The sequence below is a fragment of the Pleurodeles waltl genome, chromosome 6 (genome assembly GCF_031143425.1).
Source record: "Pleurodeles waltl isolate 20211129_DDA chromosome 6, aPleWal1.hap1.20221129, whole genome shotgun sequence".
Lineage (NCBI taxonomy): Eukaryota > Metazoa > Chordata > Amphibia > Caudata > Salamandridae > Pleurodeles > Pleurodeles waltl.
The window spans coordinates 1,221,271,180-1,221,299,083 of record NC_090445.1 but is presented as its reverse complement, the minus strand read 5'-3'; the positions used below and the strand labels follow the sequence as shown (position 1 = coordinate 1,221,299,083).

At 44.6% G+C, this 27,904-nt stretch overlaps 1 protein-coding gene across 2 annotated transcripts in view; it reads right to left on the bottom strand.

The window, feature by feature from the left end:
- ZSWIM8 (zinc finger SWIM-type containing 8) overlaps nt 1–27,904 on the bottom strand; it is a 2,332,791-nt gene that overhangs the window by 1,820,360 nt on the left and 484,527 nt on the right. For both annotated transcript variants that reach the window (XM_069240531.1, XM_069240532.1), the window contains exons 7-8: nt 1,851–1,971; nt 1,247–1,448 (exon numbers count right to left, since the gene is read on the bottom strand). In XM_069240531.1, coding sequence (XP_069096632.1) covers nt 1,247–1,448; nt 1,851–1,971 — 323 coding nt within the window. The remainder of the gene's footprint in view (nt 1–1,246; nt 1,449–1,850; nt 1,972–27,904) is intronic.

Sequence of the window (27,904 nt, the reverse complement as noted above, 5' to 3'; positions counted from 1 at the left end):
GAGGACTCTCAGAAAAACTCAGAAGGATGTGGGATGTCTTACTTCCATATCTGCTTTTTGCCTACAATGAAGTGCCACAAACCTTGCAACCTCGACACTCCAAGGGGACCCGCCAGACTTACCTTTAAGTCCATCTGTACAGCATTTTTCCAAGTGGTCCCCTGCAGTAGCCTGGAATCAACTCCAACAACTTTCTGCAGCTGCTCCCACCAAAACTGGGAGCGACCTGAACTTCTCCAACTTGTCCACAGTGCCCACTGACAACCTCCAAATACCTGCAAAAGGAGACATTGGTAAAAGTACTGCCTGATTTTATATGAACTTTTCACTTTATTAAAACTTCAAAAATCCATAACTTGAAAAGTACTTACCTGATTTTGATGATCGTGGTCTTAATATTCATATAAAAATCGAAGTATTTTTGTGAATTGGTCTCGAGTTATTCTTTTGAGCGTGTGTCTCCATTTAGTAATAATGTAAGGATAACAAATGCTTTACACTTCTCCAAGTTTAGCCTAACTGCTCGAACAAGCTACCATAAAAATTCAAAACGTTAGGTGGTCTAGTTTTTACCTCTGTAAATTAACACAAAAAGGTTACATGTCACAAAAGAAACTTCATTCTACCTACAACCTGTCACCACAATTGCCCCACCAAGACCATATTTTATTCAGTCTCCAAAATTAACTCAACGAGGAGGGTCCTCTAAGTTTCATGCAATTTGGCTGCTTCTGGAGTAGCAAAACGTCCAATATGATATTGATGAAGAGGGGGGGCAAGAAAGTTAATTGTGACAAAGAATCAAAGGCATTATGAAGTTATAATCAAAGTTTAAGGGTGGGTGGTGGGGCTCGTTTTTGGCATGCCACTAATAAGACGCAGGCTTGACTTCTGTGGAGGACAATTCAACATATAACCAATTCATATCATACAACTAACACCGATTCAGATTGATAACTTGTACAAAACATGCCGGGCAAATGACAGCATAAATGCAGCTTTAAGAGGTAAAATGTAATGCATTACTATCAACTACTACAAATATTTCACACAATAAATAGGGCAAAGGTCAAACATGGGAGAGACAACTTAGTTTACAGTTTCAAAATAAATCCTTAGGAAAGAAGACAAAATACCTTGCCTATAAAAGAGCTGGACAACTACAGAATTAATTATCCATGACTCTAACTTATCATTTTTGTTGAAGGTATAAATCCACTCTGGCCTCAAACAGACTCTAAAGTACCTGCTCGTAGGTCAAACATTGCTCAGTCAGGATCTCTAACAAAGGAGTGGCATTACTGTCTCTTCGCTTAAACATCTCCCGTACAATAGATAACAGATTCCAGATTCCCTCAGGTTCCCTTCCTCTCAGAGGACGTAGAAGACATGCCCACTCCGCAGCAGCTGGTGGTTCAGTAGAAGAGAGGTACATTGAGTTCACATCGCTGCATAAGAAAAAAAGAATAAAACATTTTTGACTGCACTGTAGGAAAAAACTAAACAGAAGTAATAAGAAAAAAATAAGAAGTAATGAAATGTTTTATGCCAAAATTACACCTCCATAGGTATCTAAGACTGGCATGCTATTACATATGAAGCAAACTGTTCAAGCAATCATTCATGAAAAATAATGTGGTGTCAGGGCCTACACAAATCACAAAATAAAATGAAGGTAAAATTAAGGCCATAAATGGATTTGCAGTACAGCTCACAGAAAGGATATACTTGAATCACTTTTTAATTAGGGGCAAATGCTAAAACAAGAAGACATTATAGTCTCAAAAATACTCCTTATTTGCGGCTTGGAGGAAGAGAAAGATGTGACAACTGGGAGTAAAATGAATAACCTGAAGACAACAGGAGAAGGGCCGCAAAACTTGTGCAGTGTTTTCTTTATATTGTCACTCAAGGTGGACTCATCCAGGTACCAGGTGCTCTGATCGGAGGCAGAAGGCCCAGCGGTGGGATCTAGAGGTGGAGTACAATTTAACCACAGTCATAAAATCAATAGCAAATACTATTCAACAATTAATTCTCAGGTAGAATACTTTCCCACTGAGCTTTGAGCTAGCAACTGGTTCTTAACGACTTTAGCTAAGTCTGGAATTCACTGCTAAACATGCTGCTGTCAAAAACAATGGCAAAAACAAAATAATACAAATGCGACCATGTATAAAGCTTGAACATTCATAGTTTTATGAAGTAGCATTAAAAACAAGGTGGTTTTAGACTGATGGAGGATAAACCATGGAAACAGACTTTCTCAGTGATGGAGAGGGGAACAAAATCATTGGAACCACTGGAGACTTTGATAGCGCAGACATCCAGAATGTAACATATTGTACAGCTAATGCTTTGTTTGGTTCCTCCAGCCTAGCCCAAGAGCGCTCTGATTTAATACCCCCAGATTTTACTCAACTCAACTGCTAAGACCACCGGACTGAAAATATAAAGCTGGAACATTGTGGGTCTTCGTACTAGGTTGTTAATACCAGATTGGCAAAAATGTGTCAAAATGTATGATACTGTTCTTTTGCAGAAGACCTGGGAAACTAATTTGATAGATTTTGATGGCTTCACGTGTTCTCGTCTTCCCGCTATTTCACCCAGATCCTGTAGAACCTCAGTGGTCTGTCTATTTGGATGAGCCTTTTGCTGGGTGGCCATGCAGAGGCTGTCAGTACCCCGGGCTTTGATTTTCAGCTGTTGTGTATGAGGGGGCTTTGATGTTATTCTTGATTAACTTTCACAATAATGATTTTTTTGAGTGTGCCTAGTCAAAAATTTCAGGCCTTATTTTAATGTATTTTTAAAGCATAGGATGTTAAATTACAGCAGGGCCGGCAGTTATACCTTTGTCTAGGAGGTGATTTTAGGATGCCATGTCAGGGGTTAGGGGGTGTTTCAACTGATGCTAGTCAACCAAATGAAAGGGGAAGATAAATATTGGCTTTAATTGCATCTGCTGACCTGTATAATGCTATGGAAGAGCTTGGCAAGGATACACAGGGTCTACCTACCTTCAATTAAAGACAATGGCCCTGATTACAACTTCGGTGGAGAGGGTTAATCCATCCCAAATGTGACGGATATCCCGCCCGCCGAATTACGAGTCCATTATATCCTACGGAACTCGTAATAGGGCGGGCGGGATATCCGTCACATTTGGGATGGTTTAACCCTCTGCCGAAGTCGTAATCAGGCCCTATGTTTTTATTTGTCATAATTTGAGGAAATTGCTGCTGGATGGCGCAATTGTTACAACTGATTTTGGGGACCATAATCCAATTGTAATAACCCTGAAGGCACCTCACAGGGAGCTAGGGGTGCTAGGTTGTGAAGATCTGACTGCATCCCCTGACAATCTTACGTGATGTTAGAAGCTGCCAATCCGTCCAAATTCCTCAATGGGATAATAGCTGCAAACTTGCAGACGGTCCTGGACTGTCTTCAAGAGAACGATGCCAGTGGGCAACTGTAACCTCCTTTGTTGCTCCGTGTGAGAGGATAAGACTTAGTCTCTCTAAACCCATTAGAGCAGAGTTCAGGCTCCCCAGATGGTTTGGCAAGGAATCTTCACAGTCAAACCGACTCCTTCTTAAGGCATTAAATATACAGCCCAGTGATTATAGCCTGGTGGCCTTTCACTGTAATGCCTATAAACTAACTAGGAAAGAAGTTATCTCCTAGCAGTGGTCCCTTCTAGGCGAGACTGCTTACAATAAGGGCAGCAAGACTTTTTGGAAGGCTATCTTGTGTATGCGTTGTTTAGATCAAGGCGGATCTTTAATTAGCTATCAAATAAATATGAAGGATTGGGTGGCACATTTGGCAAAAATGTATTCGGTCGCCAGCCTGGTGCGCCTACAGTTATGGCCCAGGGGCGCTCCATCTTTTCCATTTCTCTCATTACAGGAAGCGAAGGTTGCTATCCATGAGAGTACGGGTGGGAAAGCGTCCAAGCCGGAGGGTGTCCAAATTGGCATTATTAATTGCAATATGGACCTCTGGGCCCCATTGTTGATGAACATTTATAACAGTCTGAATTAGTCATCAATCCCCCGTTCCTGGGCTTTCTCAGTTATTGTCCCTTTTAAAAAAAAATTTAAAAAAAGGATAATAGGGGAGCCTAAATTTTACAGTCAGATTCCCCTTTTAGATATACCAACTAAAATTCTGCGTAGAGTCCTGTATGACAGAGTAGTTGAATGGGTCAGCGAAAATTATGTGTTAAACAAATGCTAATACGGTTTCCAAAGTGGTATAGGGACAATTGATTAATGCCTCAACCTAGACCTGATCATCGGGAAATACACAGTAGCCAAACAGTCGGGACTGTTTTTAGTTTTTATGGATCTGAGAATGGCCTTTGGCTGTGTTAATCCGGCTAAGTTGTCGCAAACTCTTATAAATTTGCAAATGGACCCATCCTTAGTTCACCTGTTAGTCTCCTTGCACATGGACATTCAGGGCAGAGTCAGGTTCTGGAAGTAAGGAGAACTTTCTGATGAATTTAGTATTGGTCAGGAGTGCGTATTAGTCCCACTCCTTTTTATTTTGTATATCCATGATGTCAACAGGGAGCTTAGTAGGTGCACCCCAGATGTTCCAATGGTGAATGGTAGCCCCCTGCCTGCATTACTTTACATGGATGACATAGTGTTAATCGCCCGCACCCCTAAAGCCTTGCGTCATCCAGTGCACTCTTTTGCTAATTTTATGACCAGGCTCAATTTACTAACTCATTTTAATAAGTCTTTTATAATGACCTGTGGCCCAAAGCGCCCATGACCTTTAACTATTGTGGTAGGTAATGAAGTACTAAAAAGTACTAGTTCTTTCTCCTATCTGGGGGTCACATTTAGTTTGTCTGGAACATGGTTTGCGCAAGGCAGGATGAATATCTCCAGGGCCGCTGAGTCTTTGCTTAGTATCCCATCACCCAAGGGAGAGAGAGAGGCCTTACACCTCTTTTGCAAATATGTTCCGCACAATGTCTCCCAATAGCAACTTATGGGCCGGCATATGGGTCTGGGTGAGTCAAATACCCTCAAAAGGGAGGGAAAATCGATTTTGTAGGAGTGTCTTGTCAGCTTGTCAATTTCTAGTTATATTTGTCACAATGAATTAGGCTTAGAGTTTTTGAGCGATTTAATTCATAGTCAACCAATTCTTTTGTGGCTACCTATTTAGAGGTCAGAAGAAGCACAGTTAACTAGAGAAATAGTCAGAGACTCTCTGGCTTGTGATAAGGTTCTCTAGATCCCCTGGATAGCTAAGTTAAAAAATAATTTGAAGCCATAGGATTGGGTGATATGTTTTTTGATAGAATGCCGGGATCAGTTAATGTTACAAAACAAGTGAAAGCTTTATTGTTAGAGTGAGCTAAGGAAGAGAGGATGAAGGCAGAAAGCCAAAGCTTTAAGTATCATTTATCTCTCAATCCCAGGGCCATTTCTTCGAATTACTTGCAGTATACCAACAGAGCTGGGAAAGATTTTTATTGCTCAGTTTTCTGGCTGGTACAGTCAAATACTTTATTTGCTTCCCAGCCGGATACCAAGCCCAGCTCGACTCTAGAGATTGCCCTTATATAGACAAACCATGTTACATTTCTTGTTTTTTTGTGATTTCAAAAGACTTTATACTAAAAAAAATATTTTATCCTTTTTAAGGCTAAGGAATTTTTGGGTCTGTATCCAAGTCTACCTTTTTTTGCTAGCACTACCAGATGATGAAACGTGCAGTGATGTGACCTAATTTCTTAAAGCTGCAATTCGCTCTAGGAAGTCAATGCTTTTAGAATTCTGTTTATTGCAGCCTGTTTCATTTAGACTGTTGGTCTTTTATTTAAACATTGATGATTTGATGCATCTTACTTGTATGGTTTATAAAAAGTAATTTTATGCTGCTGTATGCATTTTATTGTTATTGTACATCTTTTGTATGCTTTTGTGGCTGCTTGCAGCCGAATAAAGTGATATCAGATTCTGACTGATGGAGGAGTTACAAGAAAGCAACATGTAATGTGAAATCAGTGTCAAGGTTAGAAGAATGTGCAATCTGTATACTGCTGTTTTTATGGAGTGAGGCTGCAAGGCAACTTCAAAGACTTTTGCGTGGGCAGTAAACAGGCTTAGATAGATATGCATGTTTTAATATAATAGATAATACATGCACATATATAAACACACGTATATATATAAACATACATATACATATGATTTATATTCACTTAAAAAACCAAAGGGTATAGTTAGGTTCTGAATTTACTTGCACAAAACCATAGAAATTCGGCAGTTATAGAGTTTTCAATTAACTATAACTTGTGCCCCTGCCATGCACAATTTTTTCTTCAATAACTTGACTGGTAATGCTTCTTTAATATTCTCGATGATGCCATACAAGTTGTCATAAATGCTGTTATATCTGGAAGTGCTGTAATATCTGAAGTAATTACCAGTGCATGATGAGGGTGCGAGTTATAGTAACCTTAGGACGCGAGTTATAGTTAAAACCACCCAAACCTGCATGAGGATTGGCCGCAGGGCATGTCTCTATGGGTGTGAGAATCAGTGTGAGAGGGTTTCTCTGGATGCGAGAGTGGGTGTGAGAGCATCTATGTGGATGTGAGAGTGTCTGGGTGTGAGAGTAGGTATGAGTTTAAGTCTGGGTGTGAGTGTTTCTGTGAGTGGATGCATGAATGTCTACGTGGGTCTGTGAGAGGGTGTGTGACAGTCTGAGTGGGCCTGTGAGAGGGTGTGTGAATGTTTTTGTGGGTCTGTGAGTGGATGCATGAGTGTCTGTGTGGGTGTGTTAGTAGCTGTGAGAGTGACTCTGCCACAAAATAACCTCACCTGCCCTTTTATCCAACAAGAGTCCACAGTTCTGCACAAAATAGGAGTTCTTTCTGACTCCTTGGGTAAATGTTCTACAGTACAAAGTGCGTTGTGGACCATGAAGAAATGTATTCAGTGATCTTGTGTGCGTTTGGCAGTGTGATTATGACCTGCAGGTCTTTTGCTAAATTTGGTGATTCTGTGCTAGCTCTTGGTCCAGAAAGAGCCTTTTTTGTGGTTTGGTGTAAATCCGATCATTAGTTTTTGAGATATTAAAAGAAAAATACATTTGTATATCTAGAGACTCGAACCCTTCACAAATCCATCCGATCTTGTGCAGAGATCTGACTGTCTTCCAGCTCTTCAACCAGGAAGATCTGGCAGCCATTTTGGGACCCTAGCTCAGCGGAGTCCAAACAAAAAGATTAGAGAAAAAGAAAAGGCAGCAGTGTAGGAATACCCTTACCCCCTAGGTCTAGTACTGCGGTCCCTCAGGGACCCCGCTGGATCAAAATGCAGTTTTAAAAAAGCTCTGCAGCAAAAATCACAGCAGATCTGTGAATTTGTGTGAAAATTAAAAAGAAAAACAACAACAAAAAAACAAACAAGCATGGTCTCGTGTCTGTTCACAATTTAGACCCTGGGTGGGCCAGTAATTAAATTTTTTAAATAAAAAAAAAAAAAGGAGGGGTGAACAAAGCCCTCCTTCCTAGGGCTTCCTTGAGCCCCGGGGACCACTACATCCCCAGGGCTTTATTAAAATATTGAGGGGGGGCCACGCAGACCGCCCCCTCCACTGGGCTCTTATAAGCCCCAGGGATCACTTCCTCCAAAGGGCTTTACTTTAAAAATGGAGGGGAGCAGCGTGGACCCTCCTACATTGGGCTCTTACGAGCCCTGGGGGCCACCACCTCCTCGGGCTTTTCTAAAATATTGGAGGGGGGGCACATAGACCCACCTCAATTGAGTTATCAGCCGAAGGAACTACCACCTCCCGAGGGCTTTATTTTAAAAATGGAGAGGGGCCACGCAGATCCCCTTCCTGGGACATCAACATGCCCGGGGACCACCACCTCTCCAGGGCAAATGTAAAATTGTGCCCCCCCCTTTCCGGGCCATAAACAGCCACAGGGATCCACGACCTCCCTGAGAACGGCCCGTGCAAATTAGAGGGCACCGCGCCCCGGGCACCCCCCCCCTTCTCATCCCCCTGAGACATTAATAGCCCTGGACACGCCACCCACCAGGGCCGGCTTGTAGTGTCAGCTGAGGTGCCCACCCTCAGAAGATGGCTGTTTGCTTTCACTTGGCAGGAGCTCCGCCAAGTGAGAGCAAACACTAACTTTGCTCCCAGCAAGTGGGAACTGCAAAACTGCTTCCACTCGCTGGGAGCAGAATTTTCATCTGTTTTCCTGGCTGCTGTCATGCGGGCAGGGAAACACGTTAAAGGATTGCTCCCGCACGCAGGAAACTATTTCTTGCAGCTGCCTGAGTTGGGTGGGGGGCTCGTGCAGGAGGTGGGGAGACAGCTGAAACTGCAGGGGAATTCAGCCCCCCCCCCCCCAGTCACAATCAACGCACATTGGGTATCCTGGGTGGGGCCAGGGCACCCAGACAAAAAGCCAGGCCCTGGAGGATGGAGTCCCCGGGGCCAAAATCTGCCCGGGCTGGGGGCATACAGCCTCCCTCCTCTAATGATAATTGACCAGGCCCCTGGGGATGGGGTCCCTGGAGCGAAAATCATCCTGGGGAGGGGGGTTCCATCACACACTCACCTTTTAATCATTGTCTGGGCCCTGGGAAATGGGGTCCCAGGGAGGGTCCTAGTCTAATAATCAGCCTGGCCCCAGATAATGGGGTCCCCAGGGCCAAAACTGGCCAGAGGAGTGAGGCTATGAGACTCCCCTCTTTCTTTTGATAATTGGGCGGGCCCTGGGGAAGTTCGGTCCCAGGGCCAAATCGGGCAGGGAGGGGGGGCCCTATGGTGCATTGGCTGCAGGGCCTGGCAGCGTTGTGGGGTTGGTTGCTCATGCAGGATTGGCCACAGGGCCTGGCTGCAAACCAGGCCCTGTGGCCAACCCTTGCCGCGCAGTAAAAGGGCATGCATGACACTGGGTTGGGTGCTCATGGAGGGTTTAGTTGCAGGGACAATGTTGTGACAACTGGAAAAAAAAGAAATATATATTTTTAAAAAAAACACAGAGATATTCACCAGTTATAGTTGTCAGAGCGGATTAAAACTTGTGCATCCGCTATGCACTGCTTATTTCCTCACATATTACATCACTCATGACTTGTTCTAAGGCATCATTTATGATATCTCAAATTACATCACTGATATCACTAATGGCATCACTGATGACATCATTCACCAGTCTGCTAGTTTTGTATTTTTTATTTATTTTATTTTTTACATACTGGCAGGTAACTACCATATTACTTTTCTATCTAATTTTGTAGTGCCTGTGTCCAACTAATGGGTTTAAGTTTTCACAAAATGTATCTGCTCCTAATGCATTTTGTGCGTACAGGTACTGAACATGTTATAAATCTTTGTGCTGGAGACTGTGTTCAGGTGACATTTGATGGCTTTGGTTCAGCATGATTCCATCAGGGCCAACATTATTTGTAAAACATATTAAGTATTGTAAGCAGCCTTGAATTTTGAGTTATTAGACAGAAATGTCTCAGCATGACAATTTCTACATATCATGGGTTGTGTGCAGCAGGTACTAACCTAAGTACATGTGCTTGTTTTACTTCCGAAGATGGGTTATCTGTGAATTATTCACCACAGTATGAAGGCTGGCAGTAGAATGATCTTTAGCACCTTCAGACCTTGGTTATTTTAAGTAACTAGAGGCTCTTTGGACAGGTTTTGCATAGAGTGTACACTGTTCTTTGTAGATACTTTTCAATACTCTGTGGTGTATTTCTCTTGAGAGTTTCACTGTCCGCAAACAATGAGGTACAAAGCATACATGCCAATCGACACAATTTAGGTGAAAACAAAAAAATACTTTATTTTGGCTGTCTCTGAAATTGCCTCTGCTTCAATAGAAATCAATGGGGAAAATGATTTCTCCCAATTTGTTTTACAAAATCTCCCACTTTCCTAATTTAAACTTTTGTATGTATGCAGAGTAAACGCTCTCCACAGAGTAAACAGTGTTAACAGTACCCACTTTTCTGCTCATACCCACTTCATTTCTCAAAGGAGGTCCAATGTCTGCCAAGGTTTTGATACAGTTAAAGACGGTCCGCAGTAGGGTATCAGTTACGTAACAGGGCTTGGATAGTTGGAAGAACTCGGTTTTCCCTGAATAGTTGTATACAGATTGAACATCATATACATTATAGGTTACCCCTTCACCTGTGGTTCACATTCAACATGAACTCGGCTACCCATGAAGTGTATGGAATAGGGTCAATGATGCTCATAACACAAACTTGCTTTACCAATGGGGGTTGTATGTATTATAGCAGTAATGTAGCTTCATACTATTCTGAACTGTTTTGTACTTAATTTCATAGCTTTAATGTTATAACCATATATAGAGCAATGTGTCAAAAGAAGCTTGGATGATGTCACCAATGATGTCATTTGAGTTGTCATCTGTGATGTCATAGAACATGTCATGAGTGAAGCAATATGTGAGGACATAAACAGTGCACGGCAGGGGCGCAAATTATAGTTAGCTCTGGCAAAAAATGGCAAATTTCTGTGTTTTTTTTTGTGGTTTTTATAGTTTAAAATTTTAATGTTGCTGCTGACAGTTACCCAAGTATAACGTTACTTTATTCTTGTTTTTTTTTTTTTTGTGAATTTCAAGTTTTGTTCTTTTTAATATAAAGTAATATTTTACTTTCCCCAGGGCCTTATGATTTTTAAAGGGGAAGGCGGGCAAGCGCCCCTTTACCACCAGCTTTATTAGGCCTTGGGGAGCCTAACCTCCCCCCCCCCCCCCCGGCCTTTTTTTTTTTTTTAAAGATTAGGGCCAACCTTGGCTCTTGGGACCACTTCCCCCAGGCTAGGGCCTATGTTTTTTAAAGAGGCCCGCTCGCTGAGCCTTATTAGGCCTTAGGTACCACATACTCAAGGCTCCATCCCCCAGGTCCCAATGTGATAATTAAGAAGAGTGATTCCCGCCCTAACGGATCAGACTGTGTTCACTTTCACATGGGGGTTCAAAAATGTTCCCTTCAGGCAGGAGCAAACAAAGGGTGCAGGCAGGGAAACTGCTGTGTCCTAGGGGTGGGATACCCTGAACACAGCTAGTGAGCCGGCCCCAGGGGATGGAGTTCCTGGGGCCATAGAAGGCTTGGAGCGGCAGGCCTCCCCCCCGTCCGATTAAAATGTCAATAGTGGCCCTGGGGTACCCAGGGCCTTGTAAAGGCTGTGGGCGGGCACCCCCCCAACACCATCTTTTAGACAAATTTCGGTTCCCAGGGGCCTTTAACGGCTCTGGGAAACAGTCATGCCGGCCCCCCTTATTGAATACAAACCCAGGGGTGGACTTCCCCAGAGCCCATAATGAACAATGCAGCCCAGGCGCCATTTCCTTTTTTTTTTTTTTTCCCCCAATCCTGCATAAATCCTGCAGGATTAGGGCAAAATAGGCTGATTTTGTTTTTGGTTTTGGAACCGGCAAGTCCCTCTGGGCCCCTTGCCATGGGGTCTAGGGACAGAGGGTATCCCTACCCTGCCCCCTTAGATTTTTTAATTTAACACTTAAGACAGGGGAATAGGACCCAGAGTCGAGTAATGGCTGACAGCAACATTATTCTCATGTTGTTTCTAGTCAATCAGAGCATTCACTCATGCAGGAGTCTGACTCTGTTATTTAATTACATTTTGCTATTAAGTGTTATTTATTGGCATAAATGCTGTGCATTCACATGCATTGCATTTGATGTGCGAGGTATGGATTGTGTTCCTAATCCTAACAAAGCATATTTCATTGGTTTGAATGTGTTACCATAATGTCACTTTGACCATTTTTATATCACTTTCTAAAGTGTTTTTTAAACACATTATGACGTATATAACCAACAATAACCATAAGTTCACTCCAACCTTCAGCTTAGTTTTTTTTTAGGACTTTTATTGTTTTTTAAACATATACAACAACCGAGAGTTACTTTATTTTAATACTCTATGGGCAGCCACCCTCAGCTGTGCAATGCCTTTAACCATGCACAAAGGGTTGGCCACGGGCTTGGCTTCCAGCCAGGCCCTACACCCAACCCTAAACAGGCATCCAACATCCACAGCACATAGCTTTTGGCAGTGTGCAGCATGGTTATCCAAGGAACTCATCGTTGGAGGCCAACACCCCTTGTGTGCAGCCTTAGTCACTGCACGTTTGTGGGGTTGATCACAGGACCTGGCCTCAAGTCAGGCTCTATAACCAACTTCCATTGTGTAGAGCATGGGATTCAGCTGTACACAGCGAAGGTTAGCAGCAGGTCATGGCCTCTGTCTAGGCCCTGCACCTAAGTCCCACTAATCAGAGTTGTGTGCAGCAGAGTTATACAAAGGACCTGACCTCCTTCAGCCGGTCCCTGTATCCCTGTATCCACTTCTCCACAGGGGAAGAATACCAACAGTTCACAGCCTTTGAATGTGCAGAAGGGCATTGTTTATGAAGCATACCCAACCCTCTGGGCAGGTAACACCCTCAGCAAATGGGCTATGACCATGTACATCGAGAGATTGCCTTAGATCCTGGTCTTCAACCAGGCCCTGCGGAAAACCAACTGCTGACTGCCAAACCTCACTGCTCACAGCCTCCAGACGTGTGCAGCCGGTTTGGCTGCAAGACCTTTCCTCTGGTCAGCCACTGTGCCCAAATCCGGGGGGGTTGCAAACACCCCTAGCACACTGCCTTGAGCCCTTCACCCAGGGGTGGTTTATGGCAGGACCTGGTCTCTGGCCAGGACCTGCACCCAACCTTCTGTAAGCAGGCAACCCCTGCTGACACAAACTTGAGCTGCTTGCAGTGGGTTGAGCGCAGGACCTTGCCTCTGGCCAGTCTCCATAACCAACTCTCCACGGGCAGCCAATTTCTAATCTGCATGTTCTTTGGCTGTACACAACAGGATTGGCTGCAGGCCGGGTCTCCGTCTAGATCCTGCAACAACTCTGCATGGGAAGCCAAGACAATGCAGGTTTGGTCCCTTCAGGTGGCCAGCTCCCACTTGGGCCATGTGCTCTTGGGGGGGGGGGAGGGGAGACGTAGGACCAGGACTTTAACCAGGCCCTACTCCCACCCAAAAGTGTGAGGCAACCTCCACTTATGACCATTGGACTACCACTGCATTTAGTGTTCTTAATTTAATAGTTGCTCTTTTTAATCTTTTGCAAGATTTACAAATCTTAAACTGGATTTTAATGTGTTGAGTCACAGGAGAGTCAATAGTAAGGGAAGCCTGTGATTAGCCAATATACCACAGGATTTGTTAGTCTTATAATAAAAATCTTTTTTTTACTGATATTTTACTACTGTGGGTCCCCTTTGGGGCCCATCCTCCTTGGGCTGGGGCTCACAAAAGTTTTATCCTGCCCACTTATGCCCATTGTCTTACACCCCAAAAAGAGCTGACCACAACAGAAATGTTTCTGTGATGGTCAATCAGAACATGGCAAATTGACTAATTTCTTGAAAACTACTGAACGGAATTAGACTAAATTTAAAACAGGAATTAAAATTCAAATAGAAAATGATGCTTTTGGAAGAACAAGTTACTTACCTTCGGTAACAAATTATCTGGTAGAGACTATCTAGCTGCAGATTCCTTACCTTAGAATTCCATGGCATCAGCTTCGAATCTGGAATTTTTCTGCTGAGCAGTACCCTGTGTGCGCAGATGGGAGACGTCTTTCGCATCCGCCTCAGTCGTTCGGCTCAGCGTGGTGTAGTCAGCATCGTTGGTGCCGTCTATGAAGTCACGGTTGTCTATATAGACGCCACCTCAGCGCGCGTATGTCAGTTCTTTTCCCACAACTTTCCACGCCAGAAGGGCAGAGTCATGGAAGAACTAGCATTATGTAGTTAAGCTTTTTCATTTGACTGTTAGACGAAACATTTTTACATGCCTTTAAGAAAGGCAAAAATGCCAAAAACATATATACATAAATATATATATGAATATAAATATCCACAGAGCGGGGAGGCTTGGGTGGATGTAAGGAATCTGCAGTTAGATAGAGTCTCTACTAGATAATTTGTTACCGAAGGTAAGTAACTTGTTCATCTGATAGAGACTTCTAGCTGCAGATTCCTTACCTTAGAATAGATACCCAAGCTATAATCCCAGGCGGTGGGTCTGAAGAATATATTTTATACTAGGAAGTCCTGCAGGACAGAGCGGGCAAAATGCCCCTCCCTTCTCACTTGGCTATCCAGGCAGTAGTGTCTCGCAAACGTGTGCAAGGAAGCCCATGTTGCGGCTTGGCAGATGTCAAGCAACGGCACACAACAAGCTAACGCACTGGTAGCAGCTTTTCCTTTAGTAGACTGTGTCCTCAAGCCCTCTGGAGGCTGCTTCTTGGCTAATGCGTAGCAGATCTTCATACAGAGAACGACCCAGCATGAAATGGACCATTTCTGTACTGCCCGGCCCTTCTTTGCACCAACGTACCCCATAAAGAGTTGGTCGTCCAACCGGAACTCTTTTGTGTAGTCAAGGTAGAACGATAAGGCTCTTTTTGGGTCCAGCTGGTGGAGACGCTCCTCTTCCTTAGAGGGATGTGGTGGTGCAAATAAGGTGGGTAGGGTGATATTTTGACCCAGATGGAAAGGGGTCACCACCTTGGGGAGGAAAGAGGCATGAATTCTTAATACTACCATGTCAGGATATATTGTGGGATACGGTGGTTTTGAAGATAAAGCCTGCAGCTCACTCACTCTCCTGGCAGATGTAATTGCCACCAAAGAGGCTGTTTAAATAGCGAGCAGCCGGAGAGGACAGTTATGTAAGGGCTCAAAAGGAGAACACATTAGAAAAGTGAGTACTAAATTAAGGTCCCACTGGGGCATCACAAAAGGCACAGTTGGAAACATATGTACAAGCCCTTTTAAGAATCTCTGTACAATGGGAGATTCAAACAAAGTTGGTTGATTGGGCAAACGTAGAAAAGCCGATAAGGCAGCAAGATAGTCCTTAAGGATTCCTAAAGAGGAACCCTGTTGTGCAAGAGATAAAATAAACAAAAGGATATTAGAAAGAGAAGAAGAAAGAGGATCAATAGACCTCTCTACAATATGAAACAAAACGTTTCCATCGACAGGCGTAAATCGAATTAGTAGAGGCACGCCTACCTGCCAGAATGCCATCACAGACTTCGGAAGGCAGGTCATAAACCATCAACTGTTGCCGCTCAACCTCCGCGCATGAAGCCGCAAAGTTGACAGGTTCGGGTGAAGAACCTTCCCACTCCTGCTGCGACAGAAGATCCTCCCGAAGAGGCAACCTAATTGGAGGACTGATGCTCATTTTGAGAAGCTCTGCATACAAGACTCTCCGTGCCCAATCCAGAGCCACTAGGATTACTTGGGCCCGGCCGTTTTTGATTTTCTTGAGAACTCTGGGCAGAAGTGGTATGGGCGGAAAGGCGTACAGGAGGCCTGAACTCCACTCGCAACAAAAAGTGTCGCTTAGCAATAGTCCTCTTGGAAACTCCAACGTGAAAAACTGCTGACATTGCGTGTTCTCTACGGAGGAGAACAGATCTAACCAAGGCTTACTCCACTGCTGAAAGAGTCCTTTCGCCACCTTCGGATGGAGATACTATTTGTGATCAGCTAAGCATTTTCGGCTGAGCTTGTCCGCCCTGGCGTTCAGAGAACCTGCCAGGTGTTGAAGCACCAGGGTTATGCCCTGCTGTTCCAGCCATGTCCAGACAAGCAGAGCCTCTTGACAAAGGGTCCACGACCCCACCCAGCCCTGCTTGTTGCAGTACCACATTGCGGTGGTGTTGTATATGAACACCTGCACAACCTTCCCTTTCACAAAAGGAAGAAATGCTTTTAATGCTAGGCGGATCGCCCAAAGCTCCAACAAGTTGATATGGAGCCCGGATTCCGCCGGACACCGGTGACCTCTGATCTCCACCTCTCCCAGATGGCCACCCCATCTCAGAAGTGCTGCATCTGTCACTACTGTGAGACCTGGCTGGGGAAGGGGAAGGAGGCTGTCTTTGACCCAATCGCAGTTCACTAACCACCACTGCAGATCCTTTGCAGTTCCCTCCGAGATCTGAACCACGTTGGTAAGATTCCCCTAATGTTGTGCTCCTTGGAACTTCAGGTCCCACTGCAGAGCCTTCATATGCCATCTGGCATGCTTGGCCAATAGGATGCAGGAGACCATGAGTCCCTGCAGCCTCAGAGTCTGTCTCACCGAAATCCAGGATAGAGGCCGAAACATCAGTATCATAACCTGAAAATCCTGGACTTGCTGCTCGGGAGGATAGGCCCGATAGTGCACTGTGTCCAGAACAGCTCCGATAAAAGAGAACTCTGAGAGGGGATTCAGGTGTGACTACGGCACATTGATAGAGAACCCCAGCGAGTGCAGGAGGTTCGCCGTCGCCTGGAGATGGGTGATGAGAGCCTGGGACGTGGGAGCCTTCAACAGCCAATCGCGAGGTAGAGGAAGACTGAAATCCCTGACCTGCGCAAATGTACAGCCACCACCGCCATCACCTTTGTGAATACCCAAGGGGCACTGGTGAAACCGAAAGGGAGCACAGTAAACAAAGTGCTCGTGACCCACCTTGAACCGCAGGTAACGCCTGTGGGCTGCTAGGATGGGGATATGAAAATACGTGTCTGGCAAGTCCAATGCTACCATCCAGTCTCCTTGATCTAGGGCAGACAAGACCTGAGCAAGAGTGAGCATCTTGAATTTCTCCTTCTTGAGGAAGAGATTGACGTCCCTTAAATCCAGTATAGGAATCAAAAAGTAGCGGGAATAACCACTGCCTACTTCTGACATCTGGACCCTTTCTATGGCTCCCTTGGCCAAGAAAGCCGTAACTTCCTCGCGGAGCAAAACCAAATGATCCTCCATCAGCCGTTCTTTTGTTGGAGGGGTAGAGGGAGGGAAAGACTGGAAGGGGAGGGAATAGCCCTTCCGTATGATCTGCAGAACCCACTAGTCCGTTGTGATGGAAAGCCAGTGAGGGAGATGAAATTGAATCCTCCCTCCAACTGGACAGATGTGGTCCTGCAGAAACACACTAGGAGGGCTAGGGCGCAGTGGAGAGGGGCTGTGTGGTGGCCGACCTCTGGCCAGACCCTCTGGGTCTGATGGTACCACGACCTCTTCCGGGATGTTGTGAAGCCTGAGGATGGTGGCGAAACTGTGGCTGGCATGGTACCACGCCCCTTCCGAAGCCTCGAAATGGGAAAAAGACAGACTGCTGTCGTGCTGGCGCTGAAAGGCCCAAGGATCTGGCTGTAGCTCAAAAATCCTTGAACCTCTTAAGCACGGAGTCTGCCTTCTCACCAAAAAGGTGAGAGCCATCAAAAGGCATGTCCACCAAACTTGACTGGACATCCCCCGGAAAGCCAGTTGAACATAGACAGGCGTGGCGATGTAGGGCCACTGACGATGTATTCGCTCTGCCTAGCAAGTCGGTCGTGTCCAATCCACACCTGATCGTAAACTTGGCTGCATCCCTCCTATCCTTGACAGCCTGGGTGAGAGTGTCCCGTACACCCTCTGGGACCAGGGGCAGCACCTGTGCCACTGTATCCCATAAAGTATGGGAAAAACAGCCCAATGGGCAAGAGGTGTTTACTGACCTCAATGTCAGGATGGTGGAAGAAAACATTTTCTTTCCAAGCTGATCCAGCCTCTTGGATTCCCTATATGGGGGAGCGGAAGGGAAGACACCACTGGAAGTAGAGGCTTGGACCACCAAGCTCTCCGGGGTGGGGTGTTGGGTCAGGAAACTAGGGTCGCTAGGAGCAGGTCTATGGCGCCGGCCAACTGTCCTATTCACAGGAACCCCTGGGCTGGGTTTGGACCACGTACCCAGAAGGACGTCTGTTAGGGCCTCATTGAAGGGCAACATCGGCTCTGACGTCCTTCTGGGTACTGGGTTCTGGAGCTGGTGCCGGAGGAAGTCGACTGTGAGTGACCGAGGCCAAAGCTGCTGCCGTCCAACCTGAAGGGGACCCTGCTGACTCCACAGGGCCCAAAGACTGACCCGGGGGTGCAGCCCGCTCAAAAACGAGATGCATGGCCTCGTAAAACTCTTATTTGAGCGTGGGTTGCTCCGGTTCCCGGAAAAGGGGGAAGATGCGGAGTCGACCCAGGCGAAGGCTCTGTGGAACCGCACTCAGAATGTCGACGCTCCCTTGACGCCTCGTCGGCCGTGGCAAAGTCGAAGTCCACTTGGACTTCTTCTTCTTGTGCCTCTTACCTGAATGATCAGTCAACCTCGAATGCGAGGAAGAGGACTTGAGGCTCCGAGAGCGGTGCCGCAACCTCCTCCTACTGCAGGACTGTGACCTCCTCGGAAACGCACCAACCGAAGACGGCTGTCAGGCCGCAAGAAGCTTGAGGGATCTCTCCCTCAAGGCCTTCAGAGCCATGGCCTGACAGTCGGAGCACGAGGTGGAGTCGTGATCCTTCTCGAGGCACCAAAGGCAAACACATGCGGGTCCGTCACAAACATGGTGCGATGGCATGCACCTCACGGTTTAAACCCCGTCTTTCTCAAAGACATGACTTCAAACAGTCAAAAAGGTGAAAAAGCCTTGATGTTCGTCGAAGAAAGGGTAGCACTAATCTGGATCAGCGCTTAACTGGCGCAGACGGAAAAGAACTGACATACGCGTGCCGAGGTGGCGTCTATATACACAACCGTGACGTCGTAGACGGTTCCAACAACGCTGACGACGCCACGCAGAGCCGGTCGACGCACGCGGATCCGAACGACGCCTCCCGACAGCACACGCAAGGTACTGCTTAGCAGAAAAATTCCAGATTCGAAGCTGATGCCAGGGAATTCTAAGGTAAGGAATCTGCAGCTAGAAGTCTCTATCAGATACACTTTTTACTAGACCCACCCTAGCAGATCTGCACAAATCTTACCATGAAGAACCCAAAGTGGATGGACATTTTTTTTAGAATGTTCTGTTGAAATTTGTCAAATGGTGCCATATTAACAAAGCCAAAAATGCTTTTCCTATGGAAACTCCGTCCTACCCATACCTACACTGCCACTACCACAATTTATATATCAATATCACTACAATGGCAGCCACAACGAGAAGAACATTTTTCAAAGTCCTTTTTAATTTTGAATGCACCAATGTGGATGAAGTATGGGAAGGATGCACTATTTCAATGAACTGAATGCTGTGCGCTCAGTATATACATTTTAAGCACTGAGGAAGTAATTTTGCTGAAATGCATCTGAATAAAATCTCATATCTCCAAAGCCTGACTAGCCAATGTGAACAAAAAGTTCCTCATCCTTATTCAATCCCCAAGGATGTCGACTATTTAATCGAATGATGTATTCAGATTCCATCTTTCTTAATTGTCTCTCTCTCTCACCTCCCCTCGGGGTACCCAAAACCCTATCAATACCAAAAAAGTCCACCTTCCCTCCATGTGCCAAGTTGCGGTGGCGAGCTACCGGGTATGTGACATCCTTGTTTACTATTGCTCTCCAATGCTCAAGAATCCGTTTCTTAAGGGGAAAAATTGCACTCCCCACATATTGTAACCCACACGGGCACACAATGACATAAATAGCAAAATCTGAAGTACAACTCAAAAATGTCTTAATATTTTTTTTTGCCTGTAGGTAAAATATAATCCTTCCGATTTGTACTATGTCTGCAAGCTTTACACTTGGCACATCTATAGAAACCTTGTTGTTTGTCCAAAAAAGTTCCCTTCATTTTACTTGCATAACTGTGTACCAGGATGTCTCTCAGGGAGCTGCTTTTTTTTGTAAGTTATCATTGGGAGTGGACTAACTAACTGTCCAATCACCTGATCAGCCTTGATCAAATGCCAATATTTAGTTAGAATCTTTTTAACTTGCAATGAATACGCATTAAAAGTTGTCACAAATCTCGGAGAATTTGTGTCAGTATCTCTCCTTTTTGGATCTAGTAATGTTGCCCTCTGAACTCCTCTGACCTCATAGCAGGCATTCTTAATAACTTTTTGGGATATCCCCTACATCTAAACCTTTGTACCATTGTCTCTTGTTCCCTTTCAAAACTTTGTGGAGTAATGTTTTTATTGGTGCGGAAACCATTGGCGCCTTGTTTTTATATGTTACCAAAGATACACAAGGACATTCACAATCCCCCAGGTGGACCTATAGTGTCAGCGAGAGGGAGTCTCCTGGAGAATGCCTCTATTTACTTAGATCACTTCTTAAGTCCTTATGTATTCAATTTGACCTTGTATTGCAGAGACACCACAGATTTTTTTAACAAAAATAAACGATCTTCTGTGGCAAAATCACAACATCATGGTAACCGTTGATGTTGTATCATTGTATACTTGTATCCCTCACGAAAAAGGGAATACAGGCATGTAGACATTTTTTCAGGGACAAACCCATTAGACTTTTGGAACATTCTGAGCCGCTTTTGAAAATGTTAAAGTTCTGTTTTGAAAATACTTTTTTCATATATGAAGATCATTGGTATAGGCAAACAACCGGGACTGCGATGGGGAGTGGCTTTGCTCCCAGTTATGCCTGCCTCTTTATGGGGTGGTGGGAAACACAAATTGTGATGGTGGACGGAAATTCAAAATGGTTTCACCATATCATTTTTTGGACACGGTATATTGATGATATATTCATGATCTAGGATGGCCCTGAACCACTGTTAATTGATTTTTTTAATTGGTTGCCAAAGAATAGTCTGAATTTAAGCTTCACGCATAAAATACACAAACAGGTCATGGAATTCTTGGATGTAGAGGTCAGGGTTAAAGCGGGCACGTTACATACCAGACTGTTCAGAAAAACCACGGCTGGTAACAGTATCCTACACGCCTTGAGTCACTATCCGCCTAGCGTTAAATGGAGCATACCCTACGGGCAACTGCTTAGAGCGAAGCGAAATTGCAGTACTCCACAAAGTTTTGAAAGGGAACAAGAGACAATGGTACAAAGGTTTAGATGTAGGGGATATCCAAACAAAAGTTATTAAGAATGCCTGCTATAAGGTAGGAGGAGTTCAGAGGGCAACATTACTAGTTCCAAAAAGGAGACATACTGACATGAATTCTCCGAGATTTGTGACAACTTTTAATGCATATTCATTGCAAGTTAAAAAGATTCTAACTAAATATTGGCATTTAATCAAGGCTGATAAGGTGATTGGACAGTTAGTTAGTCCACTCCCAATGATAACTTACAAAAAAGCAGCTCCCTGAGAGACATCCTGGTACACAGTTATGCAAGTAAAATGAAGGGAACTTTTTTGGACAAATAACAAGGTTTCTATAGATGTGCCAAGTGTAAAGCTTGCAGACATAGTACAAATCGGAAGGATTATATTTTACTTACAGGGAAATAAGAAAATATTAAGAAATGTTTGAGTTGTACTTCAGATTTTGCTATTTATGTCATTGTGTGCCCGTGTGGGCTACAATATGTGGGGAGTGCAATTTTTCCCCTTAAGAAATAGATTCTTGAGCATTGGAGAGCAATAGTAAACAGGGATGTCACATACCCGGTTGCTCGCCACTGCAACTTGGCACATGGAGGGAAGGTGGAAAAGATGAAATTTTTTGGTATTGATAGGGTTTTGGGTAGCCCGAGGGGAGGTGACAGAGAGAGACAATTAAGAAAGATGGAATTGGAATACATCATTCGATTAAATAGTCGACATCTTTGCGGATTGAATAAGGATGAGGAACTTTTTGTTCACATTGGCTAGTCAGGTTTTGGAGATATGAGAGAGACATATTGTTTAGGGTTTTATGTTAAGTTGTAGAGGAATCTTATTTGTCAGTATGGTTCATGTGGCCATCCAATCAGTGAAGTCAGCAATGTTGACGATATGTTTACATTATTATTATTTTTAATGGGCGAGATGAGATTACTGGTACAGGATAAGAGTAGAAAATATATGTAATTAAGGCAGGGGATAATAATAAGTTAAGGGACACTATATAAACAAGTGATAAACAGTATATAAAGATATAAAAAAAAAATATATATATAGGGTTTCTTCTATGTCTATGATGTGGGGAAGCTCTTATATTGGAAATAGGAGTGGCCACATGGTATTTGCACTTTTATGTTATTCATTGTGGGCCAAGGAAGAAGACCGCAAAGGTTGAAACGCGTTGCCCCATCCTTGTTGTTGTGGATTTTTTGTTATGAAAAGGATTCCTGGATATGAATAAAGAACAATAACTGCATGGAGTGCCAGCGTTTGAATAATATGTGATATATATATATATATATATTTGTGTATGTATATGTATGTATTCATATATAAGTGTGTTTATATATGTGTATGTTTTATCTATTATATTAAAAAATGCATATCTCTCTAACCCTGTTTCCTGACCACGCAAAAGTCTTTGAAGTTGCCTTGCAGCTGCACTTCATAAAAACAGCAGTACACAGACTGCACATTCTTCTAATCTTGACACTGATTTCACGTTACCTGTTATTTTCTTGTTACTCCTCCATCAGTCACAATCAGATATCACTTTATTCCGCTGCAAGCAGCCACAACAGCATACAAAACATGTACAATAACAATAAAATGCATACAGCAGTATAAAATTACTTTTTATAAACCATGCAAGTAAGATGCATCAAATTATCAATGTTGAAATAAAGACCAACAGTCTAAATAAAACAGGCTACAATAAACAGAAGTCTGAAAGCATCGACTTCCTAAAGCGCATAGCAGCTTTAAGAAATTAGGTCAAATAACCGCACGTTTCATCATCTGGTAGTGCTAGCAGTACACACATACATTAACTTGAAAAAGCAAAGGGTAAAGTTACGCTACAGTTAGGAATTGTAATGATGTTACTTTACACTACAAAAAATATGAGAAATTCACTGAAAAAACTAATATTAAAGAGAAATTATAGTAACTATAATACTCACCCCCGCTATCCACACTGTTTTTTTTTTCTTCAATTCTTTTTTAGTAACAAATCCGGTAATTGGTACAGTAAATATTTGCATCACAGATTTGTAGCATAGATTTCTTCTCTCCCAGGACAAAATGATAGAACAATAGCAATAACCCTATAACCCTCCCCCACCAGATTCTCTTGCTACCCTCACTGGGTGACAGGACCTTGCTCGGGTGGTGTACAACCGCAAGCCATAACCCCAGTGCCAGCCCTCCTCCCATATAGTCTCAAAATGGACATTCCAGAAGCCCCATTTATTGATATGGTTTTTTTTTTTTTAGATGGCCACAGGATTTGTATACTGTATCTTCAGCAATTATGCAATAGCCCATGCCCCTCAACCATTCTCAGACTGAAAGGGGTGTTCTATATCTCCAATATTTGTTTATGTCTCTCTTGGTAAGAGCACACCCGACTCCCATCAGGATGCGCTGTCCCTGGAGACCATCCATTCCTGGAAATACTCTCAGTAGCACCATTTTAGGGTCTCACCCTATTGAGAAACCAATCAACTTTTAAAGTGTGGTGAGGATTCTATCCTAATAGGTGCGTATGACGGGCATTTCCAGATGGTATGTATCCAATTACCTATGTGGGCTCGACATCTGTGGCATTCAGAGGGTCAATGTGTCTACCCATTTGCCATAGTCTGTGGGGTGTAAATTAGACCATGTTAAAAAATTTAAATAGGATTAATCTCAGGCTCACCGTAATCAGTAGTACTTTAGGTGCCATCATGGAGTCCACCCAGTCTTCGTCTTCCAATTCGCCAGTATCGGCGGCCCATTTATTTCTCAAGAACGTCATGGAGTTGGGTGTATTTATTGATTACAAGGGTCCTATAAAAAATTTGATATCCCCTTACCTCTGACAGTCACCATTGTGAGTTTGGGCTCCAGCGCATTTTATTCAGGAGAGAGTTAGGGTCCTTCCCTATATGTTCTATTGTGTGTCTCTGTTGCAGTTAGAGAAAGAATAATCTCGGATTCCAATTTGCTAAACAATTTGGGCAGCATCTTGTGTGGATAGTTTCAAATTGTATAAAGCAATCAGGGGAGAGGGATCATCTTGAGTAGGGCAATGCAACCCAGGAAATTGAGCGTGAAGTGAAATCAGCATGTCATGTAACTTCTGACCTTGCATTTGAGTGGAGTTATATTTAGCTACTGTCATGTCTCAAGGTCATTGGTTACCTGTATCCCTAAATTGGTAAACAGTCCCTGTACTCATCGTATGTCAGAATGAGTTTATAGCTTTTCAGTGTGCGACTTGGTCAGGGGGTTTAAGTGTGATTTACCCCAGTTTACTCTGAGTCTAGCTGCGTCTCAATATACATGCACCATTTGGATTAACCAGGGAATCAAGACTTTGGGTCTGGTTATGTACATCAGGACATCGTCCGTGTAGAGGGATATACAATCTTCTGAGCCATCCCCCCCCCCCCCCCCCCCCACACACACATATTGATCCCCACGGCTGGGCATCCTGTCTTACCCATTCAGCCAAATGTTTGTCAATGAGGGTGAACAGGCAGGGAGAAGGGGCGGCCCTGCCTGGTACCCCTCTGGATTAGAGATCTTTGGGATAGTGCACCTCTGAGGTTTAATGTAGCCCACAGTTCGTTGTTTAGTAGGTGTGTAGGAAGTTGGCTCTGTATATACTATCTCAAAGTGAGAGATAGTGTGCACAGAGTCCAAGGGTTCCCCTTAGAGGTTGATAGTGGCAAAATTAGATAATACTAATGCTCTATTTTGTGGTAGTGTGGTCGATCAGTAGGCTTATCAGAGGGTAGTATTAAGCATGTGTTGCACACACACAGGCAATAAATAAGAAACAAACACTCAATGACTTAACTCCAGGCCAATAGGCTTTATACAGAAAAATATATTTTCTTAATTTATTTTAGAACCACAAGATAAGTACATAAAATGCAAGGTACTTCACACAGGTAAGTATAGAACTTTGATTTAAAACAGTAGTACACACAGTTTTGGTTAAAATGGCAATAAGCTATTTTAAAAGTGGACACTGCAAAAATCAACAGTTCCTGGGGGAGGTAAGTTTGGTTAGTTTTTGCAGGTAAGTAAAGCACTTACACAGTCTCCTGGGCATAGGCAGCCCACCATTGGGAGTTCAAGGCAACCCCAAAGCCACAGCACCAGCAAGGGCCGGTCAGGTGCAGAGGTCAAAGGAGGTCCCAAAACACATAGGCGCCTATGAAGAACAGGGGTGCTATGGTCCTAGTCTGCTTATAGGTAAGTACCTGCGTCCTCTGGGAGAAGACCAGGGAGGTTTTGTAGAGTACTGGGTCCAGGGTGGGTGGGGTTAACCACAAGCCCACAAAACACACCCTCAGCGGCACAGGGGCGGGCGGGTGCAGTAGGCAAAGTAGGTGTCGAGTTTGCTATTGAAAGCAGTGGAGGGACCAGGGGGTCACTTAGGCGATGCAGGCAGGGCACAGTGGGGCTGCTCGGGCCAACCACCGACTGGGCTAGGATGAGGGCCACCTGCTGGTCACTCCTGCACTGGTAGGTGGTTCCACTCAGTCCTGGGGGCTGCCGGTGCAGTGCTTGGTCCAGGCGTCGGGTTCCTTGTTTCCAGGCAGTCGCGGTCAGGGGGAGCCTCTGGATCCTATTTGCAGGCATCGCTGTGGGGGTGCCGGTAGGTCAACACAGGGAGTCCACATCGGTGGAGTCGCCTGGGAGTCCTCTCTGTGGTGTTTGTTGTCCTGGACTCGAGCCGGGGGCGTCAGGTGCAGAGTGTGAAGACTTACACTTCTGGCGGGAAGTGAGAGTCTCTTTAAAAGTTGTTTCAAAGTTGTTGCAGTTTCTGAACAGTGCCTCTGTTCTCTGGAGTTCTTGGTCCTTTAGGTGCAGGGCAGTCCTCGGAGTCCTCAGAGGTTGCTGGTCCTGCTGGATGCATCGCTGTGCAGGTTCTTGGAGTCTGGAGACAGGCCGGTATAATATATTCTGCAGCCCTTAGAGTCCTTCCCTTGCCACAGGGGCCTTGGTACCAGGGGTACCATTTACAAGGGACTCTTCTGTTTGCCAAGGCTGTGCCAATTGTGGGAACAAAGGTACAGTTTAGGGAAAGAACACTGGTGTTGGGGCCTGGTTAGCAGGGTGCCAGCACACTTGCAATCATAACTGGCATCAAAAGGCAAAAGGTTACCATGCCAAGGGAGGCATTTCCCTACAAGGTGCAACACATTTTTGAAAGTAGGCACCATATTTCATGCGTTCCAGGACAGAGCAGAAGGGGTGGGGTAGAGGAGGGGTTCATTTGACTGAATCTTAATCGAAGTGCAACTGGGCTAATAGTGCCAGCTGAGGTAGCTCATGGGCTCGTGCTAGTATATTATTGAGTCTACGAATACTATGTCTCATCCCCCTCGACCGCACAAAGCAGTTCTGGTTGTACATGATCAAGGTGCGTATCATCTTCCCAAGCACTGTTGCCAGTGCCTTAGCCAGTATTTTGCTTTCAACATTAACCATTGAGATCAGCCTTTAGGAGGCACATTTCATTTGTGGTTTATTCAGTTCGGGAATCCCCACCACTGTGGTGCCCTGTTTATCAGGGAGGAAGGTTCCAAGTTTGAGGACCTCAAAAAACATCTCCAGCATCCAGGAAGTCAGACCGGGTAACCACTGGGACACAGTGCTTTTTCCATAGTCATGCTCTGTGCATATGAAAGGAGCTCCTCTGCCCATATTAGATCTGATGCAGTGCTGTTCTCTATGCAGAGCTTGGGGACTATCAAGTTACTTATGACAGGGTGCAGCTCATTATAAGGTAATCTGGGAAGGCATTCGCCACACCCTGAGCTTCATAAAGCATTTCACCATTAGCTGTCCCTCAAGCTTGACACCAGTATGGAGGCCGCCTCTTTGGCGGGCAGCAAATAAATAAGCTTTCCCAATTTATCTCCAGATTCAAATACCCAATGTTGTGTTGCCATCAGTGCCACCAGTGAGCATTCTGTTAGAAGTCATCAGACTTTCACTAAAACAGAAACTAACTCCCTTCACCCTTTGTACCTTAAGGAGGTTTGTGGAGTCTCTACATTTCAGAGTTGAACCTCTAGGGATCAACATTCTTTACCGCTGTACCTCAACTACCATCCCACCTCACACTTTCTAACAAGAAGCACCTGTCGCCCACATAGAAATATAAACATTACAAACCAATGACAGTAATGGTAAAGGAAAGAAAAAGAACAAGAGCAACAGAATTCAAAGCAGATGTCAGTTAAATGGAGACGGGGGAGCAGCCAATCTTGTAACTGCACAACTTTGTACCATGGCGCAAATATCGGGTGGTGTCCCCCTTACGAAGAATGGCTTCCCTGTTGGCATAGTTCAGTACCCTTTTGATGAGGGGGCTGGGGGCCTGGCAGGGGTTTAGGTGACAATACTCGGGAACTGAACCAGTCTGTGAGGAAAGTCTGTAGCTTTGGTCACTACAAGCTATCCAGAAGGGCAACAAGCTGCAGATCATTCCAGCGGGAACAACCTTTGTTGTTTTCTGCCCTTCTTTCCAGGGAATCCGTTAGCATCCACAGAATTTTGAGTTTTTCCAGTGCTAGGCTCAATTCATCTTTGAGTGTGGAAATCTATTGCTGTACCTTTGCAGTGCATGTGGAAAGATTAAGCAGGTCCTGCCTGAGACGTAAAACTCCATGCTCATCCCCTATCTTTCCATTTAAGTCCTTGTGGTAGTCTCGGATTGCTTGAAGGATTATGGCCTGTGTTACAGGGTCATCCTGATGAGCCTGGCCCTCCAATTCAGATGCCCTGCCAGTCCTCGTTACAACTGGGGCAGGTTTATTGAATTTGTCCATTTTTGCTTGGCTGGAGGAAGCAACACCTTTGTCCTTCACCATGTTGGGGGTCGAGTTG